The sequence below is a fragment of the Rhea pennata genome, chromosome 2 (assembly GCF_028389875.1).
Source record: "Rhea pennata isolate bPtePen1 chromosome 2, bPtePen1.pri, whole genome shotgun sequence".
Classification (NCBI taxonomy): Eukaryota; Metazoa; Chordata; class Aves; order Rheiformes; family Rheidae; genus Rhea; species Rhea pennata.
Genome location: NC_084664.1, coordinates 101,615,414 through 101,634,309, shown reverse-complemented (window position 1 = coordinate 101,634,309; position 18,896 = coordinate 101,615,414). Strand labels below are relative to the sequence as shown.

Sequence of the window (18,896 nt, the reverse complement as noted above, 5' to 3'; positions counted from 1 at the left end):
GACTTAATAAGTGGAGTTTTTGCCACAGGTTTCATATGTAATCTGAAGCATTTTATTTATTTTTTTCCCTTGGCTTCTATTTATAAAGCTAAGACTACTTTAAATACGATGGAAAAATAATTTTAGTAATGTTTGAGATAGTGATAGATATATATTTATTCTTACAAAATGTAGTAATTTTGAGATGTTAATCCATAAATACAAAGAAATATTATACAAGTTTCATGTTGTAAAGATAACTCCCCCCCTTTTATTTTAATTTAAAATCATGTTTCCTAGTATTCCATGCTCATGTAAGAGCTATTATGTGCAAAGAAAAGATGCTCTTTTCACAATGAAAGCTGATGTGCAAATACCAAGCAAAGCAGTAATCGTAGCATAAACTAAGATTGCAGTTCTCAGAGGGCTCTTCATTTTGCTGTTTGGATTCTTAACTGAGCTTGAGGAGAGTTTGTCATCTCAGTTAATGTAGAAGATGTATTACTGTCTCTTCAATAACTCATTCTTCTCTCTTGCTACTTTCACTCTCCTCAGAACAGTCTCAATTTTTGAGTATCCTTTTTCTTTAGTTTCCCTGTCATCTTTACCCAAATGGTTCTGAAATATTAGGTGAGTGTTTTCAGTAATGAGACCTGAAGAAGAGAAAATAGTTAAGCTGTTGAGTATATTCTTGGGCATTATTACTGGATGTAGCTACTTGAATTACTTTTTTTAAATTTTGATTTGTATGCTTGTATGTGTTACCTATACTATATGTAGCTTATGGGAAGACTGAATTTTGTCTTTATCTTTGTTATTTTTACAAATAGCCTCACCGATGTGACCAGTGTCCAATGTCATTCAATGTTGAATTCAACTTGACACTTCATAAATGTACCCACAATGGTGACGATCCTACGTGTCCTGTGTGCAACAAGAAATTCTCCAGAGTAGCTAGTCTGAAAGCTCATATAATGCTACATGAGAAAGAAGAGGTAATTTATTAAAACTCATAATTCAATTTGTAAAAGGATGAACGTGTTGTGGTTTTTATACTTAATCCTTTGCTATATGCTTTAGATTGCAAGGCTGAGTAAAGAAGAAAAGAGAAAATACAGAATTTATAAAGAATGTATTTTAATAATACTAATGGTAATGGACAGACCACATATAAGAAGGCCTTCCAGTCCTGCTCTTACTAACACAGAGGATCTTTGTGTATTTGATGGTTTTAATAAATCTTGACTTTTAACTGATAAATATACTATAAATAAAATTAAATTTACCTGAAAATTGGGCTCTTTTAACTCTTTACAAATATTTTTATTTTGGAGCAATTTCTGTAGCTTCATGTACTGCAAGAAGCCCATATGTAATAGTCAGGGTGGTTATTTGTTTATGACAGAGAATACTTTAGAAAATTCCCATTCCTAGTGGTCTTGTCTGTATTTGATTTGTATATTCTGATTACTGCTGAGACTCTTTCACCATTCATTTCCTGCATCTTTAAGCTGTTTCTGTTATCTAGAAAAAAAATCCCCCCCCCCTTTTTTTCCTTTTTTGCAGTCATTTAAACTGAGTGGGTTGCTCGTTCCTTTTTTCTTCCTCCAGTCTTATTTCCCATTTTGATAAGTTATTGGTTACATTCTAAACAAACAATTAATGCATGTTACTATTTCTGAAACTTCGTTGTAGTCTTTATTCTAGTTACCAGAGTTGATTGTACTGCCCAAAATACAAAATTTTCAGTCTTACTACCTTCTTTGAAAGCTTTTGAAAACTGCATTTTTCATTGGAGGATTGGAGCTGAATCATTGCCAGAATTCTAATCATAAAGATTGTATGGCTCTCTATATTGACTGCAGACAGCTTACAGCAGCTTTGGCCAGGGAGCTTGGGAAGATCTTTAATCCATTCACATTTTATCAAGTGCATAGCAGAGCTAACCTGGGAGGACTTAATGTGTAGGATGTTAATGTATCTATAATGGGGCACAGTTTAATGGACGCTGATTGAGAGGAGTAATTTTTTGGATTGATGAAAAGATCAGAGTGAGGAAATTGATCATCAAGAAAGATGCCTAAGAGTGGTTTTTAGAATTTGTTTGTATCACTAAGTAATTTTGCATCCAACTCAGCTGCTGGTGATTTTGATACTTTAAGCAGATGTTAGAAGAATAAGTTATGTATAGGTGGCATTTGGTTATAAGTAGCTTTAAGTAGGCCAAGTAATAAACTGGTTTGAAATAAGTTCAAATGTCAGTGAAAGAAACAAACAGTATTTACAGACTAAGAAATCTCAATCTGTGCTGTGTACTGAAAAACTGTGAACGGTATTAATTCAAAGAAGATTTGAAGCCAAGGGAAATAGTACAGTTGATGTTTGATGAACATAGTTTCTATAAATATGATGGGGTAGGGGTGGACTGTGAACAGATTGAGAGCTTGTGGGTAAGGATTAAGGGGCAGACTAACATGGGTGATACTATCATGGGTGTTTGCTACAGGCCAGCTGATCAGGAAGAGGAAGTAAATGCCTTCTACAGATAGTTGGAAGTAGCCTCACAGTCACAAGCCCTGGTTCTCATGAGGGACTTTAACTGCTTTAATATCTGCTGGAAGAACAATATAGCTAGGCACAAACAATCCAGAAGGTTCCTGGAGAGCATTGATGATGATCTTCTGGTGTAGGCAGTAGAGGAGCCAATGAGGAGAGGTGCACTGCTGGACCTTGTACTGTAAGGAAAGACTGATTGGAGATGGAAAGGTTGGAGGCAGCCTTGGGCTGCAGTGAGCATGAGATGATACAGTTCAGGATCCTGCAAGAAGGAGCAGGGGAAAGAGCAGGATCATAACCCTGGACTTCAGAAGAGCAAATTTTGGCTTCTTTAGGGACTTTCTTGGAAGAATCTTATGAGAACAGGCCCCTAGAAGGAAGAGGGGTCCAAGACAACTGGCTGATATTCAAAGATCACTTACTCACACTCAAGAACTGTGCAAGAACGGTGAACAAGAAATTGAGAAGAGGAGACAGGAAACCTGCGTGGATGAACAAGGAACTTCTGGCAAAACTCAGACAGAGGAAGGAAGTGTGGAAGCAGGGACAGGCCACTTGGGAGGGATGTTATCTGACTGTACAGAGATGGGACTAGGAAGTCCAAGGCTCATTTGGAGTTTAATCTGGCAAGGGATGTCAAAGACAGCAAGAATGACTACTTCAGATACATCACTAATAAAAGGAAGACTAGGAAAAATGTGGGCCTGCTGCTGAGTGAGGCAGGGGCTTTGGTTGACAAAGGCTATAGAGGAGGCAGAGATACTGAATGCCTTCTTCATTTCAGTCTTTACTGTTAAGACTGGCCCGCAGGAATCCCAGGCTCTGGAGACTGGGGAGAAAGTCTGGAGAAAGGAAGACTTAGTGGAGGAAGATGGGCTAGAGATGATTTAAGCATGCTGGATGTCCACAAGTCCACTGGCCCTGATGAAGTGTACCCACGAGTGCTGAGGGAGCTAGTGGACATCATTGTTAGGCCACTCTTGATTATCTTTGAAAGGTCATGGAGAGCAGGAGAGGTGCCTGTGGACTGAAATAAAGCCAATGTCACTGCAGTCTTCAGAAAGGGTGAGAAGGAGGACCCAGGGGACTACATACCAGTCAGCCTCACCTTGATCACTAGAAAAGTGGTGAAGTAGCTCATCCTGGGGGCCATCTCCAGGCATGTGAAGGATATTTCTAGGGTGATCACCTTCCTAGGAGTAGTCAGCAAGGATTCACCAAGGGGGAATTGTACTTACTGAGCCTGATAACCTTCTCTGATGGAGTGACTGGCTGCATAGATGAGAGGAGAGCAGTGGATATTGTCTACCTTGAGTTCAGGAAGGCTTTTGACACGTTCTCCCATAACATCCTCATAGGCAACCTCAGGAAGTGCAGGCTAGATGAGTGGGTAGTGAGGTGGATTGAAAGCTGGCTGAATGGCAGGGCTTGGAGGGTTATTCTCGGTGGCACAGAGCTGGTTGGAGACCTGCAGCTAGTGATGTCCCCCAGGGCTCAGTACTGGGTCCAGTCATGTTCAACTTATTCATGAGGACACGATGCTGGGCAACATGCTGTAGGTGACCCTGCTTGAGCAGTGGTGTTGGACTAGATGATCTCCAGAGGTCCCTTCTAACTGTGATTTTATGATAAACAACCAGTTCTTTTTTCTGTTGATTCATATGAAGTTCCAGTCTCCTCTGTAGAAAATGAAAGGCAGAATACATACTGTTTCTTGTAACTTCTGGTGGACTGTTTGGAAGTGGTGTGTGGGTTTGAATTTTAATCTACTTCTCTAGCAAATAAAATATTTTATACCCTCACTTTTATACAAGGAACTTTTATACAAGGAACTTCTAATGAAAATTAATGACTAAAACGCTTAAGGCAGACTTTTGGGGCTCTTCTATATCTTTGTATCTTATTTTCATGCATGCACATTGCTTCTTAGCTTAAAATTCTGTTTACAGCTTAAAAATTAAACTTATAAAAACATCAATATCTTTCATTTGCTAATGAATACATTCATGTATCAGAATTTTGTGATAAAATGGAGACAATCAAAATGAGGATTAATTCATAGAGAATTACAGGAATGATTTTCCCAATGGTTTTACACAAGGCATGTAAGAGAGCTAGAATTTAAACCTGAAACATAGGTCTTGACCATAGTGGTGGCTGTCATTCAGGAGTCTTTCCTGTGTTTATGTTGTAAGAATTGCAGTTAGCAGTGACAGACATTATTCTTGTTTGCTATCACTTTTCTCCTGTTAGAATAGTTTGAATTGAATTCTAAAGTAGTAAATAAAAATGCATATATATTAGCTGTCTGAAATGCTTCCTGAACCATTCTTTCGTTCATGAAGTTGCTTAATAGGGCATATGCTAACAGAACATAACTTCATACATATATGTGTCTGAAAGAAGCTGAAAAGGCAGTGACAGTTTGTATCTGGAGGGCTATATGCTTAGTATAGCATGCATTATAAGCTTCTCTTCAGGTAATTGTTCCCCACTTATACAAAAGGATCATTATTAAGCAGCTTTGTATAAAAGCTTTCTTGGATAAGAAGTATTCTTATTTGGATGTGAAAGGAGAAAAATAAGTAATTTTATTGTCCCACATCATAACTTAATTCCAATATGGATAATCTTCAGATTAAGCCTAAGAAGTCATTCTGAGATAGTATTTCATTAAAATACTCATCTTCAGATTTTTAAAAATTTGGGGGTTGGAAAGGTTTTCTAGTAGTGTTACAGAACCTTTTTTTTCTTTCTTTCTTTTTTTTTTCTTCAGACTTGGAACAAATTTATTGCCAAGCAATTTAAAATAGCTCTGCAGATCTATTCCTTTTTGTTTAAACATACTTAACAACAACACTGACCAACATCTTTTATTTAAATCAATTTTAAATCAATGCTCTTTTTGCGTTGTTGCTTATTCAAGGAGAAGAACAGAGAAACTGTTTCCGTTTGCAGTGATAATAGACACAATTATTGTAAAATTAAGTGGGGCCAAAACTGTCTGAAGTTGTTTGCTTGTACCTCTAAGGAACGTGTACCAGAAGTATTACTAAAGAGATGGTGAACGTTTTTGAGATTTATTCTTAATCTTGTGTTTTGATTCTTGTAGAGATGCTGTGAGAAATAAAATTAATGGTTTAAGAAGCAAAGTCAAATAAATGTATAACTTCAAGGTTTTTTTTTTTGAAACAATAATTCACTTTGATTCCTCCTCTGAATTTCAGAGGAACATTAATGCTTTTGCATTAATTGCAAGTATAATTTCCATGCTAAATGACATGAAATACTAATTTAACTGGGAAGTGACATGTTTCACATTACTATAAAATTAATGGGTTTAAATGTTATCTGTCAGAAATGTTGTATGTCCCTACTTATTTCCGTCATCTTGTATGTGAAGATAGCTTTAGATAAGTTGGTAGTAATTTACCTAGTAGATATCTGGTGTTAGAATTTCTGTTAAAGAATAAGTGACAATCTATATAGTTTTAACTAATAAGTTAACTAATAAGTTAAAATCTAAAAGTATAATGGTTTTGGTTAGAAAACACTGGGAGTTTTTTGTTTCATTTGTTTATTTGCAAAAATGTGTATGTAGACTGTAATCTAAAGGCTGTAAGGTAAGTTTCCATGTGTATTTTGAAATAGTTTAGTGGGTAAATAGAGAGTGATGATGATGAGTGCTGGAGCATTTGTTTTTGGTACCATTAAAACTTCTTCAGAATTCAATTTTAATAGATTTCTTAAAAAATAAATGTTGCCATAAGCATGCACCGATTATTGTTCGTGATTTATATTTATAGCCCACAAACTTGTTTCACTTCTCTAGCTTTTATTGCTGCTTGCTTCCAGCTGCCGGAGTTCATAGAAGGATATATTCATCTTTTTGAGCAAAGCCTGTGAATATGTGCTGCTGTTAGCGAATATTTTTTAAAAATCAGTCTCTATTATCTCTTTCAGAATCTTATCTGTTCAGAGTGTGGAGATGAATTTACTTTACAGAGTCAACTGTCTATACACATGGAAGAACATCGTCAAGAATTGGCTGGCAGTAGAATCCATAGCTGCAAATCTTGCAAAAAGGAATTTGAAACTTCCTCACAGCTGAAGGAGCATATGAAAACTCATTTTAAAATAAGGTAACAATTACTAAATTTTAACAAAATGAACAGATGTTACTTCTATGGTGAGAGCTGGGGAAAGCAGGAGTAGCTTTTCCTGTCAGCAGAATGTCTATGCATATCATTTCCTTTCTCTGATATGGTGTTAAGAAAGGGCTTCTTTTAATTCCTTTTGAAGTAGGTGATGATTTTTTTGAGAGCCATTTTTTCTGGTTTTAGTATTTAGGGACCCGTAATAAGTGTAGTTCCATCTACTAATTATTTCTAAATATAGGTTAAGTCTTTTCTTAGATTGCTTTTTGAAATTTGTTTGTGAGATTTTAGCGACTAATGGAAATATATTGAAACAAATGTATATTAATTTTACATAGGACTTTAAGTGGAAAAATTCTAATGCGTAGTTTCTGCAAAGAAATAAGTTTCTCCTTGCAATTTCCTTTCTCTCCTTTTTTAAAATTGTTTCTTGCAAACAGTTTTCATCATAACTTGCTCTGAGTTTATTGTAAATCTGAAAAAACATAGAATCAAGGGAAAAGAGGCCTAATAATGCACTTTTGATTGATATTTGTTCTGTCGTTTTTTCAGCTATCTAGCTTACTTTACTTTTAAGAAGGTGAGAATTATTTTAAGCTAGAAGAAATAAAACATTGTTTCTATTGATTTAGTTTATGCCTAAAGAAAATAAAAGATTTTGACAGATGGCCTTTTTTTTAAAAAAACTTCACACTGTTTCTATGGACAACAGAGGGGAATGATATAAATCTAAAAATGGTAAATTTGAGATACTTCCTTTTCTTTTTGTAAGCAGATAGTGGATATTGGGAGGTCTTAATAGTTATATTCCAGAAGGCTCAAATAGGAATTGTTGCAGCTTTCCATTTGCAAACTGAAAATTGAAAGTTTGAAGTATGAAGTTATATGTTGTTTGTATTGACTTACATAACTATTATTTGGTGTAGTATTATATATTTCTTGTGAATACCTTCTGTGTAAAATAGGATGAATAAGTGAAGAATAGATGAGTAAATGTAATATGATGGCAGTGATTTTGAGACATTACTATGCATACTACGTTTTGTTCAAAGTGTACAAGATGTGAATGAGATGTAAGTCTAGTTCTGTGTTTTGTTTGCTTTAGTTTTGTTAAAAATGCCCAAGATTAAAAAGGCTTTTTTCAGCAAGGAAGAAAAAAGAATTTGACATGTTATTAATGTTTGGTGGGAGAAGGTGCTCGATGACAGGATGAGAGAAAACATCATTTGCACAACCTTAACTTTATACTGCATATAAGTCACAGATTGTTTAAGAACAGCTTTTCTGACTTTGCAGAAGAGAGCACGGCTTCATAATTTCTTTATCTTTAATTCCCTAAACATGGATTATTATTTGATCCAAAGCTTTTTTGTATGAGATTTGCGTTGTTTATTGATCTGAAGGAATTGTGCTGTTGTTTGATAGAGGTATCTGAGGACTGTAGCACTGGCCAAGATATTCAGGTGTAGAAATGTTGCATTAGCATTCAAGAAACTACTGTTGATAGCTGTTCACTGTCATTTTACCAGCAGTACCAAGATACAAGTTATGTTAATAAGCCAGGTTAATGAATTGCATGAGTATTCCTGCTTGCCCTAATCCCAGAGCTATTGTAGCGCAGACCTGTGTTTCTTAAATGTCCAAAGTAGAAATGATTTTTGTAAGGAAAAACACAGAAATTCTGATTTTTGGCTTAACATAATCTTCTCATATTGTTTATGTGCATTAGAGAAAAGTTAATATTTTATTTATCTTGTTTGTTTACAGTATATTTATTTAAAGAACATAAATCAGTAATTTAAAACACTGATTTCTGCTCTTCATTGTAAAAGAAGCTTCAAAAAGTTATTTTAGTATTTAAAATTACAAAAAGCCTTCCTCCCTTAAGTTTTTTCAAGAAGTAGTTGTACTTTTCCCTCCCCAAAAGGTGTCTCCTGTCTCCTAAAACATTTGAATGGAAAATTGTTACAGAAATTACAATTTAAATTTAGTATCTTCCATTATTCGTGAGAAAGTTGTAACTGTATCGAAACATGATACAGTATTTTAGATATAATGCACTGATCTAATCCTGCAGGATTATCTTCACAATTGTCTCTGAATTGGTTATGATAACATTTCCATATCAAGGTGTCACACTTACCTGTTTAAACAGGTATCATTTCTCATCAGAGAGTGCGTTCTAACAGTCAGACTGGTTAGACTGGTGTAAAATTTATTCGAAATAATCAGAAGAGAGAGTGTCTTTTCCTTTAAATAGTCACTAAAGATATGCATTCTTCCAGAGTAGAAATATTTATCATTTGAATAAAAGTTTTAACAATTTCATGGCTTTTGCACAGACTCTGTATTTTTTAATTATTAATATTATACCATCCAGAGTATGAAGATGGTGGTTTATTTTGCATACCTGCTCCACGTTAGTTAACTCCTGCTTCTCGGTTGCATAGAAAATAACAGGTATTTATGTAATTTTTGTTAGTGTTTAATCAATACCGATGAAGTGAATTACTGTGTAGGTGTAAATATTCAGGCACTTTAGAAAATCTGCAGTGTTATGGATACCATATTGGTTTGCCCACTACCTGTTTATCTCCTAGGTTTAGGTGTTTTTTTTCCCCCTTTTCCAGCATAAAACTCAATTTATACTGTTTTTCCACGTTCAGCAGTGTTGTAACGAACTAGGTTTATAAGTGGAAAAATGATGAGAGTTTATATAATCAGTGATAATGGCTTTGCGAAGCATATAATTTGTATTTGAGAGTCAGTGGTAAATATTCAGTGCGCTAAATGCTAAACCTGTTAGATTGCAAAGAACGTAATTGTCTATGTCCTAATTCATGAGGTACATTTTAATTAAGAAAAAAAGATCGTGCTATGTTGAAGAAAAAGAAAGCAGTTCCAAAATGCCCACCAGAATGGTAATTGTGAAATCACTCTATACATATACCTGAATTTACAGTGAAAATGTCTCTAGAAAATCTGCAAGATGTATCAGATTTATTGTAGAAATAATTGTAAAATTATAGGTGGTTATTGTGTGAGTGGATTTTAAAAATATTGCTCTTTTCATTTCGCTAGAAGAAAACTTACTGATACAACTGAATCTGCACATTATCACCAAATCTAACCTGTATATTAAAAATGGTGTAGTAAAATAAGTTTCTTCTAAATAATCTGCTAATATTAGGATTAAGGTAGTCATCTTTAAATTCTCTCTCTTTTCTCTCTCTCTCTCTCTCTCTCTCTCTTTTTTTTTTTTTTTTTTTTTTTAATTTATTGCCAGAGTGTCAAATACAAGATCTTATAACAGAAACATAGACAGAAGTGGGTTTACATATTCATGTCCACACTGTGGAAAGACTTTCCAAAAACCAAGCCAGTTAACTCGACATGTTAGAATACATACAGGTAAGACTGAGGAAGCAATTATTTTAGATTGCAGTTGTTTTTACAAAATTCAGTTACTTTGTGAAATTTTAATACTTTTCTGTGTTGCAGCTTAAAACAATAGTATCAATACATTTGGCAAATTATATGCTGTTACCTATTTGCTGAAAACAAATTCCCATTGTGTGACTCTAATATGAATCATTTGAAGCTTTATAGATTTTAGTTACAAAACAGTGACACAAGAGGTCCCCCTTTACCTGCTTTAATAGTTACCTCAGTGTAATATCCAAAAAATGATTGAAAAGTAACTTATTTTAGAGTCTATTCTCTGATACATTATTTTAGATATTGTTGCTAGAATTAAAGAAATAAGATTGCAGACACTTTCCTAAAGCTGCAAAAATTTGTAATTCTGATAAAGATATGTTTGTCTATTGGAGAAATCACAGATAGAAGATACAGTCACTATCTGCTCATGACAGTGAGCCATTTTAGTTCCAAATTATTAGGAAGTAGTATTAATTTATGAAATATATTATTACTTTAAATTTATAGCTGATCGTATTATTATCCATCCAGGTGCTTGAGATTCTTTAAAATATGTAGGAAAGAGAATCTTGACTTTAAAGAATTCAGAATTGTTAAGCCTTGAATTTTACATTTCCCCACAGAATTGAGATTTAGTTTGTATAATGGAAGTTACTTAAAGGCATACTTAAGCTAAAGAAATGTTTCTATATGCCCACCAATAGCTATTAGTAGAGGCTATGCATTTTATATATGAAATCCAGTAGAACTTCTGTCATTGTCCTGCAACAAGAACTGAATCGGTGTTAAGAATTTTAAGAACACAATAAACCCCACATCTTCGAGAAACATACTCAGCAGTAGAGAAAGTATACATTCTGTCATAGTTGATACTATGTAAATTGTTTGCAATGTGTTTGAAAAAATAACTTTTACTTCAAATACTATGATGTTTAATTTAGAATTTATCATTTGGAACTGTGTGTAATTACAACTATCAGTATACCTGGAAATAATATAAAAATATTAAAAATGCTTTTGTGTGCATAATGCCTAGCGCATAGTAGAACTTACTGATATAGCAGATAAAACGTTCAGCAACTATAGCTTTTTTTTTGCTGTAGAAATGTTCTACTAAGGAGTTAAATTTTCTCAAGATATTGGAATTACCCTAGATAAACTGCTTCAGTAATAGAAAAAAGATTGAGTTTGCAACAGTGATTTCCAGTAGTCAGTTAAGATATAAGGTGGTAAGAAACTGAACTTTTTTCTTAATGTCTGTGTGTTTAAATTCAGCTTTGTTTTATATTAATACAGTTCATTTTTTCAGTTAAGGATTTGTGGGAAGGTTTTCAGGTTTAATCTCTTAATATACAAATAATTATGAATATGCACAACATTGGGAATACTAAAATCAGGAAATTGTGACGAAGCATTCCTGTAACAATATTGCCTAGAATATTCTTTGCTATGCAATAGTAATATGAAATATTAAAAACTTACTAAAATCTTTTAAATATATATAAAAAATTATTATTGAGCGGGATGCATTATATCTCAATAAAAACATTTTATTTTAGCTTTTTGATAGGTGATGATAGAGAAATGTATAACTATTAATATTCATTGGGGGAGGAGACCACGGGCCATTTTTGCTGTGTTGTTGTAGTACTTGCAGTTCTTTAAATAAAAAGCTAAATTTTTGAATATTAGGTGCTTATTACTGTTACTTTGCCCTCGCTGTGCTTTTTTCCTTGCTTACATGTGGATTTATGGGTTTGGGGGAGAAGAATATATTATGTTTTCTTGATTTTCTTCTTTTCCCCTTTTCCTCAAGTGCTTTTGCATAGCAGCTTCTGAGATCTTCCAAACAGCATGTTGAGGAAAGCTGTTTTAAACCGTTGTTTCATGCCAGTTTCATTTAATGTGCCCGTTGTGGCTAATAATTACCAGCTAGATCATTTTTTTTCCCACAAAAGTGCATCTTAGTCATATTAGATATCAAAATTAGTGGTTGAGGTAAACACTTAATAACATACGTTGGTGTGTTTGTTTGTGTGTAGGTATACCTATAGACAATATTTTATCTGATACAATTTTTCTTGTAGATGTGCGTAATTGCTAACAGACTTACTTAAAGCCCCTTACTTTAGGTCCTTCTTTTTTCCTTTAGGTGAAAGACCTTTTAAATGCAGCGAATGTGGAAAGGCCTTCAACCAGAAGGGGGCATTGCAGACCCATATGATCAAGCACACTGGTGAAAAACCTCACGCTTGTGCCTTTTGTCCTGCAGCCTTTTCTCAGAAAGGCAATCTTCAGTCACACATACAGAGAGTTCATTCAGAGGTAAATACAATTATTCATAAAATGATTGGTGCTAATATACTGCTTATTGGTATTTAACCTTCCCTTGTCAGTATTTAAATTGTCCTGTTTGCTATTCTGAAAATCACTGGAGCATTCCGCAGCCAATATAGATTCCCTGCTGTAGCATACATTCTAGTTTGCTAGTTTTACCTGCAAATTCAGTTTTCCTAAAATAATCCGCATAAATAAGTAGGAAAATCTTCATTTACCATTGTCTTTTCAGTGCATTGATAGATAATAATCTGTTAGTGTTTTTAGATATAAAAATATGTTTACATCAGCCTTGGGAGAATGAGAACTAGAATCAGATGAAGGTAAAAACAGCAGGTTCTCCAAAAGCTGCAAAGAATAAAATGGTAAGAAATTTCAAACCAAGTAGTCCACTAATTCATGTGAACATTGTTTCAATTTGACTTTGCAAAGCCTTTTCAGAGGCTTTTCGGTTACAGGTGGAGAAAATTGCAATAGAAGATAAAACCAAAAACAGTAGTGTTTCAGACCTCTTTATTCTGACCCAGATTGTTTGACAAATGATTTTTAAGGTAGAAAAAATACTACTATGAATGCAATCTTCTGACCAGCACTGGCGATGGAACTTTGTTCAGTGATTCCTCACTGCCTTCGACAATGTGTGGTTGAGCATACCCGTAGAGAGAAACCTAGTCCTGATTTGAAAGGAAGGAAATGGGTAGAGGCAGCTCCCCCTACCCATCTGTATGCATAATATCATTTCTCAGATCTCACTCTTTGTTAATGCTGTCTGAGGTAGACTTTTTCAATTGCCAGTGTTGTGTTACAATGATAGATTTTACTTAGTTTTTTTTCTAAGGCTCCCTCAGGGTGTTAGAGTTTCTGCTTTTTAAGTTACAGTCCCTACAGAATATGTCTTAGTGTTTTGTATTTCACTTAATTGTGTTAAATTGTATGTTTATATTTCTTATGACTTAGTGTGACTAATCTTTCTAATTATCCACAGTTTCCTATATAGGATAGCTTTTTGCAACATGAAATTATTTCTGCTGTATTTTTTCATAATTTACACTGCTATTTTTTTCAGTGTTACAGGGATATTTGGGATCTAACCAAAAATATTTTGCACTTTTTTTCTCCATTATTTTTAAGTGCTGTCTCTTCATTGCATCATACTGTATTTCTTGGTCCTGAGCCTGTATTTTAGTTACTACTTTAGCTTTTACTAATTTTTCTTTTTTGCTGTTACTGAGTTTCCTTCAAGACCACATGCAGTCACAGAAACCCACAACAGTTGATAGCTGAAACAGGTTGATTCTCACTTAATCTTTCACTGTTCAATCTGTTTTGTATTTTAGGAGTTGATACCTCTTTCTGAAATGTCTTCTTACCAGTTTAGACTCGTTCTCAGGGAATACATTATTCCATATCATATTGACAGCAGTGCAATATGTGCTCTTTTGAAGACTTTAAGCACTCTCTTTCCTCTTCTCCCACTGTAACTTTCCTGAAATATGCCATCAGATTTTTTTTCAAAATAACTTCATGATTCTTTTCTTATCCTTGATAAACCTCCAGCGTCTTTTGCTTCAAAAACAGTAAACTCCTTCCTTTTCCTTTTAACTCTTTTTCCCATGGAATGTATACTAATCGTGTCATCAAAAATAATCTACTTGGCAAACAACTTAAGTGTAAATCCCTTCATTACATATGTTCCCAAACTGAATCTGTGAGGCCATAAGAAGTGACCTGTAGGTGATGCATAACCTGCAGCGTGTTGTGTGTACAGTAACCCCTGGAACTGGTCCTGCTGGTCCTCATGCATGCTTTACAGATTGGACTACCAAGACATGCTATGCTAGAGTTGTCCCCCATATACGGAAAGTGCTGCAGCATGTCTTACAGTTATGTGATAATCTGAGAAGGAGGGGGAAAGGAGTGTGATTTGGAAATTGGAAATTTAGTTGCCTTGTCTTACGTCAATTACCTAATGTGTCCCCTCCACTTCTTGCTGTGGAAGTCCCAAACAAGCTGCTGCTGCTCACTCTCTGATCCTGTCTGCACTTCCTCAGTTCAAACTATGTTATTAAACTTCCCTGCCCTTCATCTGTGTTTTTTTTTTCTTTTTTCTTTTAATTCTTCCAGGCAGTACCTATGGTCTTTGACTTAGTTCGTCTCACCTTCATTTTATTTTGTGATCTAAAAACAGATTTTTTTTTTCTTGGAAACTTATAAAAGAGACTTTACAGAAGTAAACATAAAAACAAAATTTGAAGATAATTTATCTGCTTTTTTCCCATATCTTCAGAATTTTGTTTGTGTCAAATATGTAACTTATTGCATCTTCAGGCAAGTCTTAATTGGTAAAGTTGCTTTTTAAGTTTTGTTTCTAAGTGTATAATTCTAGAAAGTTGTAAGGAGGGAAAAGTTTGAGACCTCATTTGCCAAGTGACATTTATTTTGCTCTGTGATGCTTCCTAAAATGGAGAGGCAGTAATAGGAGGTGACATCTATGTGTCATGCACATAGATGACAGTTTGCTTGATATTAATGAGGTATCAGACCAGTCCTATAACTGGACATCAGCATCTTGGGGAAATTAAACATCTTAACTGTCTTTCATAGTTCTATAATGTATTTCTTATGTTGATAAGAAAGATGACACTAGGTATACTCAGGAAAAATAAAACTTTTTTTTTTTCTTCTTGAAGGTTAAGAATGGCCCTACGTATAACTGTACAGAATGTAGCTGTGTCTTTAAAAGCTTGGGTAGCTTAAATACACATATCAGCAAGATGCATATGGGTGGTCCCCAAAATTCTGCAAGCTCTTCAACAGATGTATCTCATGGTACAGCGGTAAGCCTTACTTGCTACATTATGTAATTGCTTTTAAGAATTTAATTATTTTATGTTTTAATTCCTGGAATTCTTCAGCTAAATGAGAGCTAAAAAAGCTGTAGCTGTCTTATGAATACCTTTTGACGTTTTGTGTCATTTTTTTGAATCAGTTTACCTAGTTAAATACTGGCAGAGCATATGCAAAAAAAGGATTTACAGTTTGAGATTCAAGATGAAGGTTTAGATGAAAATTCAACAATTTTATTCTGCAACTAAGTAAAATATAACTTTGTTACTTACAGATGCTGGTCATGGGGGGAAAGATTCCTGTCTAAATAACATGAAAATAATTGGGAAGCTTCACTGGAACAATGGACTCTAGACTATTCAAACTATGTATTAGTTTTAACTCATTTGCAAAAGTTAATTATTGATAAAATCTTAGTCCATGTGAACACAAATTGTATGCTTATTCTCAGTATTTTTGATAACTTGTTTTAAATGTTACCTTCTTATTTGACAGATCTTAAAGGAAAAATTCCTAGCTTTATTAGGATCACCAAATTTTTTACTTCACCAAAGTACAAGAAAAAGTTAAAATGCATAAAAAGTCAGCTTTCATAAGCCTATTCTATTTTTTGAGCCAATACATGTTTAATATTATTTAATATGCTCTTTAAAGAGGCCTTCTACCTTTTCTATCCCTTTTCCCACTCTCTTCCTCATCATCTACAACTTTTAAACTTTTAAGTTCAACATATGACATGTAATTTCAGTCTTTGAAGAGGAGAGTTAAATTTGTAAAAGAAAAAAAAGTTTGAAAAGTTACATTTCAAGAGTTCGGACAATGTTGAACATGGTGAAATACTTTAGGTCTCTACTTCATTATGCAGTGGTGTCTTGTTTAAAATAAGTATCTGATTAGTGTTGTCTAGAGAATTCTTTTTTCCTAAATTTCATAACCTTTTTTATATGCTAGATGCTACTTGTCTGCTCAGATTATTTAAAAAAAAATTAATTGTCCTCTTTGCTTACAAATGCATATAATGTCTACATCTTTTTGTGTAAGACATTTACAAGTGGAATCCTAAAAGCCAAATGGAAGTGGAAGCTGTCATACTACATAATGTTTTTTTCTTGTTTTACTTTGGTTTTTTTTTGTTTGTTTTTTTATGTTTTAGTAACTCAGTTGCGCATTGCTATCGCAGAAGTATATTGCCATTATTTTTGCCTCATGCGTATTTATCAGCTTGCATGAAGGAGTGGGAAAATATAGACTACTTCTCTACAGTAGTATGAGCAAAACATGGATTTTTTTTTTAAAGAAGGATGCCGATTTAACAAGGAGGAACAAAGATGACTGACATATTAATGACATGTTAAAACAATGTTACTCTTTCTGTATTTAATTTGTATCTGCAACTGCAGAGACTTAATGATTGATTAAAGTTATTGCTATAGAGAGATGGTACATTCTTAGATTAGCACTAGTATTCTTAGGTTAGAACCAACTTCTTCATTCTGGTCACAGCTTGCCTGGCTTCTTTAACATCAGTCTCCAATATAATATTTCCACCTTACTATAGTTGCTGATTAGTCACTGACATCCCTTAGTATGGAGAGGGGGATGAACAATTTCTTTTGTCTTAATGATATGTGTTCCAAAAGTTGAAGTCTTTTGAAATGCTGTGCTACTGAAGAATGCATTCTTGTCTGGTACAATGAATATATCTTGTAAAATATTTTTACTGTTAAGACTGTTAATTTTCTTGTCAGTGCTTATAGCTTAGATATCAATTTCTGTAATTTGCATTTATTTAACATACATAGACTATGAAAGAGCACTGATGATCCTGTGTAAATTTGTATCTGTCCCATAAAATCTCCTTTTTTCTATCCCTTGCTTTCATACAAGAGCAAAATGAACAGATTTTGCTTTTATGATTAATATTAAATGTGTCTCTTTCTGTACAATGGCTTAAAATCTTTTTTTCCTATGTCTGTACAGGACTCTGTCACCCAGCCTCTGACAACATCTCCTGCTAATCTTTTGCAACCTGTTGATAGCAAATGGAAGAATGTAAGTATAGAGCTTTCTCTTTATTTTTGTATCGAGACTAAAAGAGGGGGAAACTTTTCGGAATTTTGTAAACATTTCTTTATGCAGTGAAAGAAGGTATGCTGTTGTCTTCTGTGGTAAGTTGATCAGCTAACATGTGAAAGCAAATCTTTTGAGGGATCAAAGGGGTGTTGTATGGATCATTCATTGTATGTTCATGATTTTTACTCATAATTCTGTTCACTGTATATTCCAAACGGAGACAAATGTTCTACTATATGCAAAGCCCGGAGGAGAGTAGAGTCTTGTAAGTACTGGACTATCGTGAACATTTGACATGACTTTACAGGAATGCTGTGGTTTGGGTAGAGAAGAAAGGCACTTAATTTGTGCTCGTTCAGCTGGTTGGACTTCAGATAAGCTCAATGGAATCCTGTCTGTCAGAAGGAGCTGGCGGAGCTGTGGGAGGAGGACGCAGAGGCTGGCTTTCCAGAATGCCTTGCCTAGCACTCGTAGAGACAGGCAGATCTTGAGGTGTTGGTTGCAGGAATAGTGGTAGCATGTTCTGTTGTAGCAGTTGTTTGTTTGCCTGTGGGTTGCAGCACCGTATCCTAGTGGCAGATCAGCATGACTTACATTCCCCTCTTCCCTTCCTTCAGCCACTTTTTCACTGCTCGCTTACTAGAGTTCGCAGAACCAAGGACTAGGAAATGTGCAAGTGTTTTTTAAAGTCACCATAACCAGTCTGTCCACTTTTTCTCCTTTACTGTGAAATGAGTGTTTCTGGACCAACTAACTTAAACTGAACAAAACTGATGTAAACTAATTACTTTTATATGTGGTATCAAATAGTTATGCAAAATGTTCCATATAAAGATTTAAAAATATTAAACACAGCTGCTCTTTAAAAGCAGTTTAATTTTAAGTAAACTTTCTTTTTTCAACCAGTTGATGTTATTTTCCTTGTCTGGAAATTCAGAGTGGTATCAGAGGTGATGCTGGAGGGAAAGTGGACCGTAGATCTGCAAAGAAGATGCTCATTAATTTAAAATGCCTTTTATTATAATTAAAATTGTAATGATTTGGGAATTTAATCCAATAGATTTACAATCTGCATATAGTTATGTTAGACTGATGTTCTAAAAGGGGAAAAAAGCTTGTCCAGACTATGAATGTTGTTGTCTGAGTGCATATTGATCTCTTTAAAACAAATTTTAAAGAACAGTGTGATATTGAAGTGCAAGTCTTGCACAGGTTCTTCTATGTTTCTCCTGTTCCCTGGCTCTGCCCCAATTAACTGATTTTTGTTTTGCATAGGCCTTATGGAGAGGGTGGACTATATGCAAAAGTGTTCAAAGCAATCTCCAAAGTGCTTTGGAGACCTACTACTTTTCTTGGATTATGAATGAAGAGGAAATTGTTGTCCTTTTCCATTGAATCTAAATATTGGAATTAGGCTTTTCCAGCAGAGGTTTCGTGTTGTGTGGTTCCTTTTACTTGATGCAGAGTGCTAGGCTCTTTCCCAGTAATGGATGCCTGTCAGTATCA

General features: G+C 34.4%; 1 protein-coding gene across 1 annotated transcript in view; it reads left to right on the top strand.

The window, feature by feature from the left end:
• Positions 1 to 18,896, top strand: part of ZNF236 (zinc finger protein 236) — an 87,490-nt gene that overhangs the window by 11,108 nt on the left and 57,486 nt on the right. Inside the window, exons 3-8 of the mRNA XM_062568089.1 lie at positions 810 to 974; positions 6,499 to 6,677; positions 9,979 to 10,103; positions 12,286 to 12,458; positions 15,161 to 15,307; positions 17,298 to 17,369. Of these exons, the coding sequence (XP_062424073.1) occupies positions 810 to 974; positions 6,499 to 6,677; positions 9,979 to 10,103; positions 12,286 to 12,458; positions 15,161 to 15,307; positions 17,298 to 17,369 (861 nt within the window). The remainder of the gene's footprint in view (positions 1 to 809; positions 975 to 6,498; positions 6,678 to 9,978; positions 10,104 to 12,285; positions 12,459 to 15,160; positions 15,308 to 17,297; positions 17,370 to 18,896) is intronic.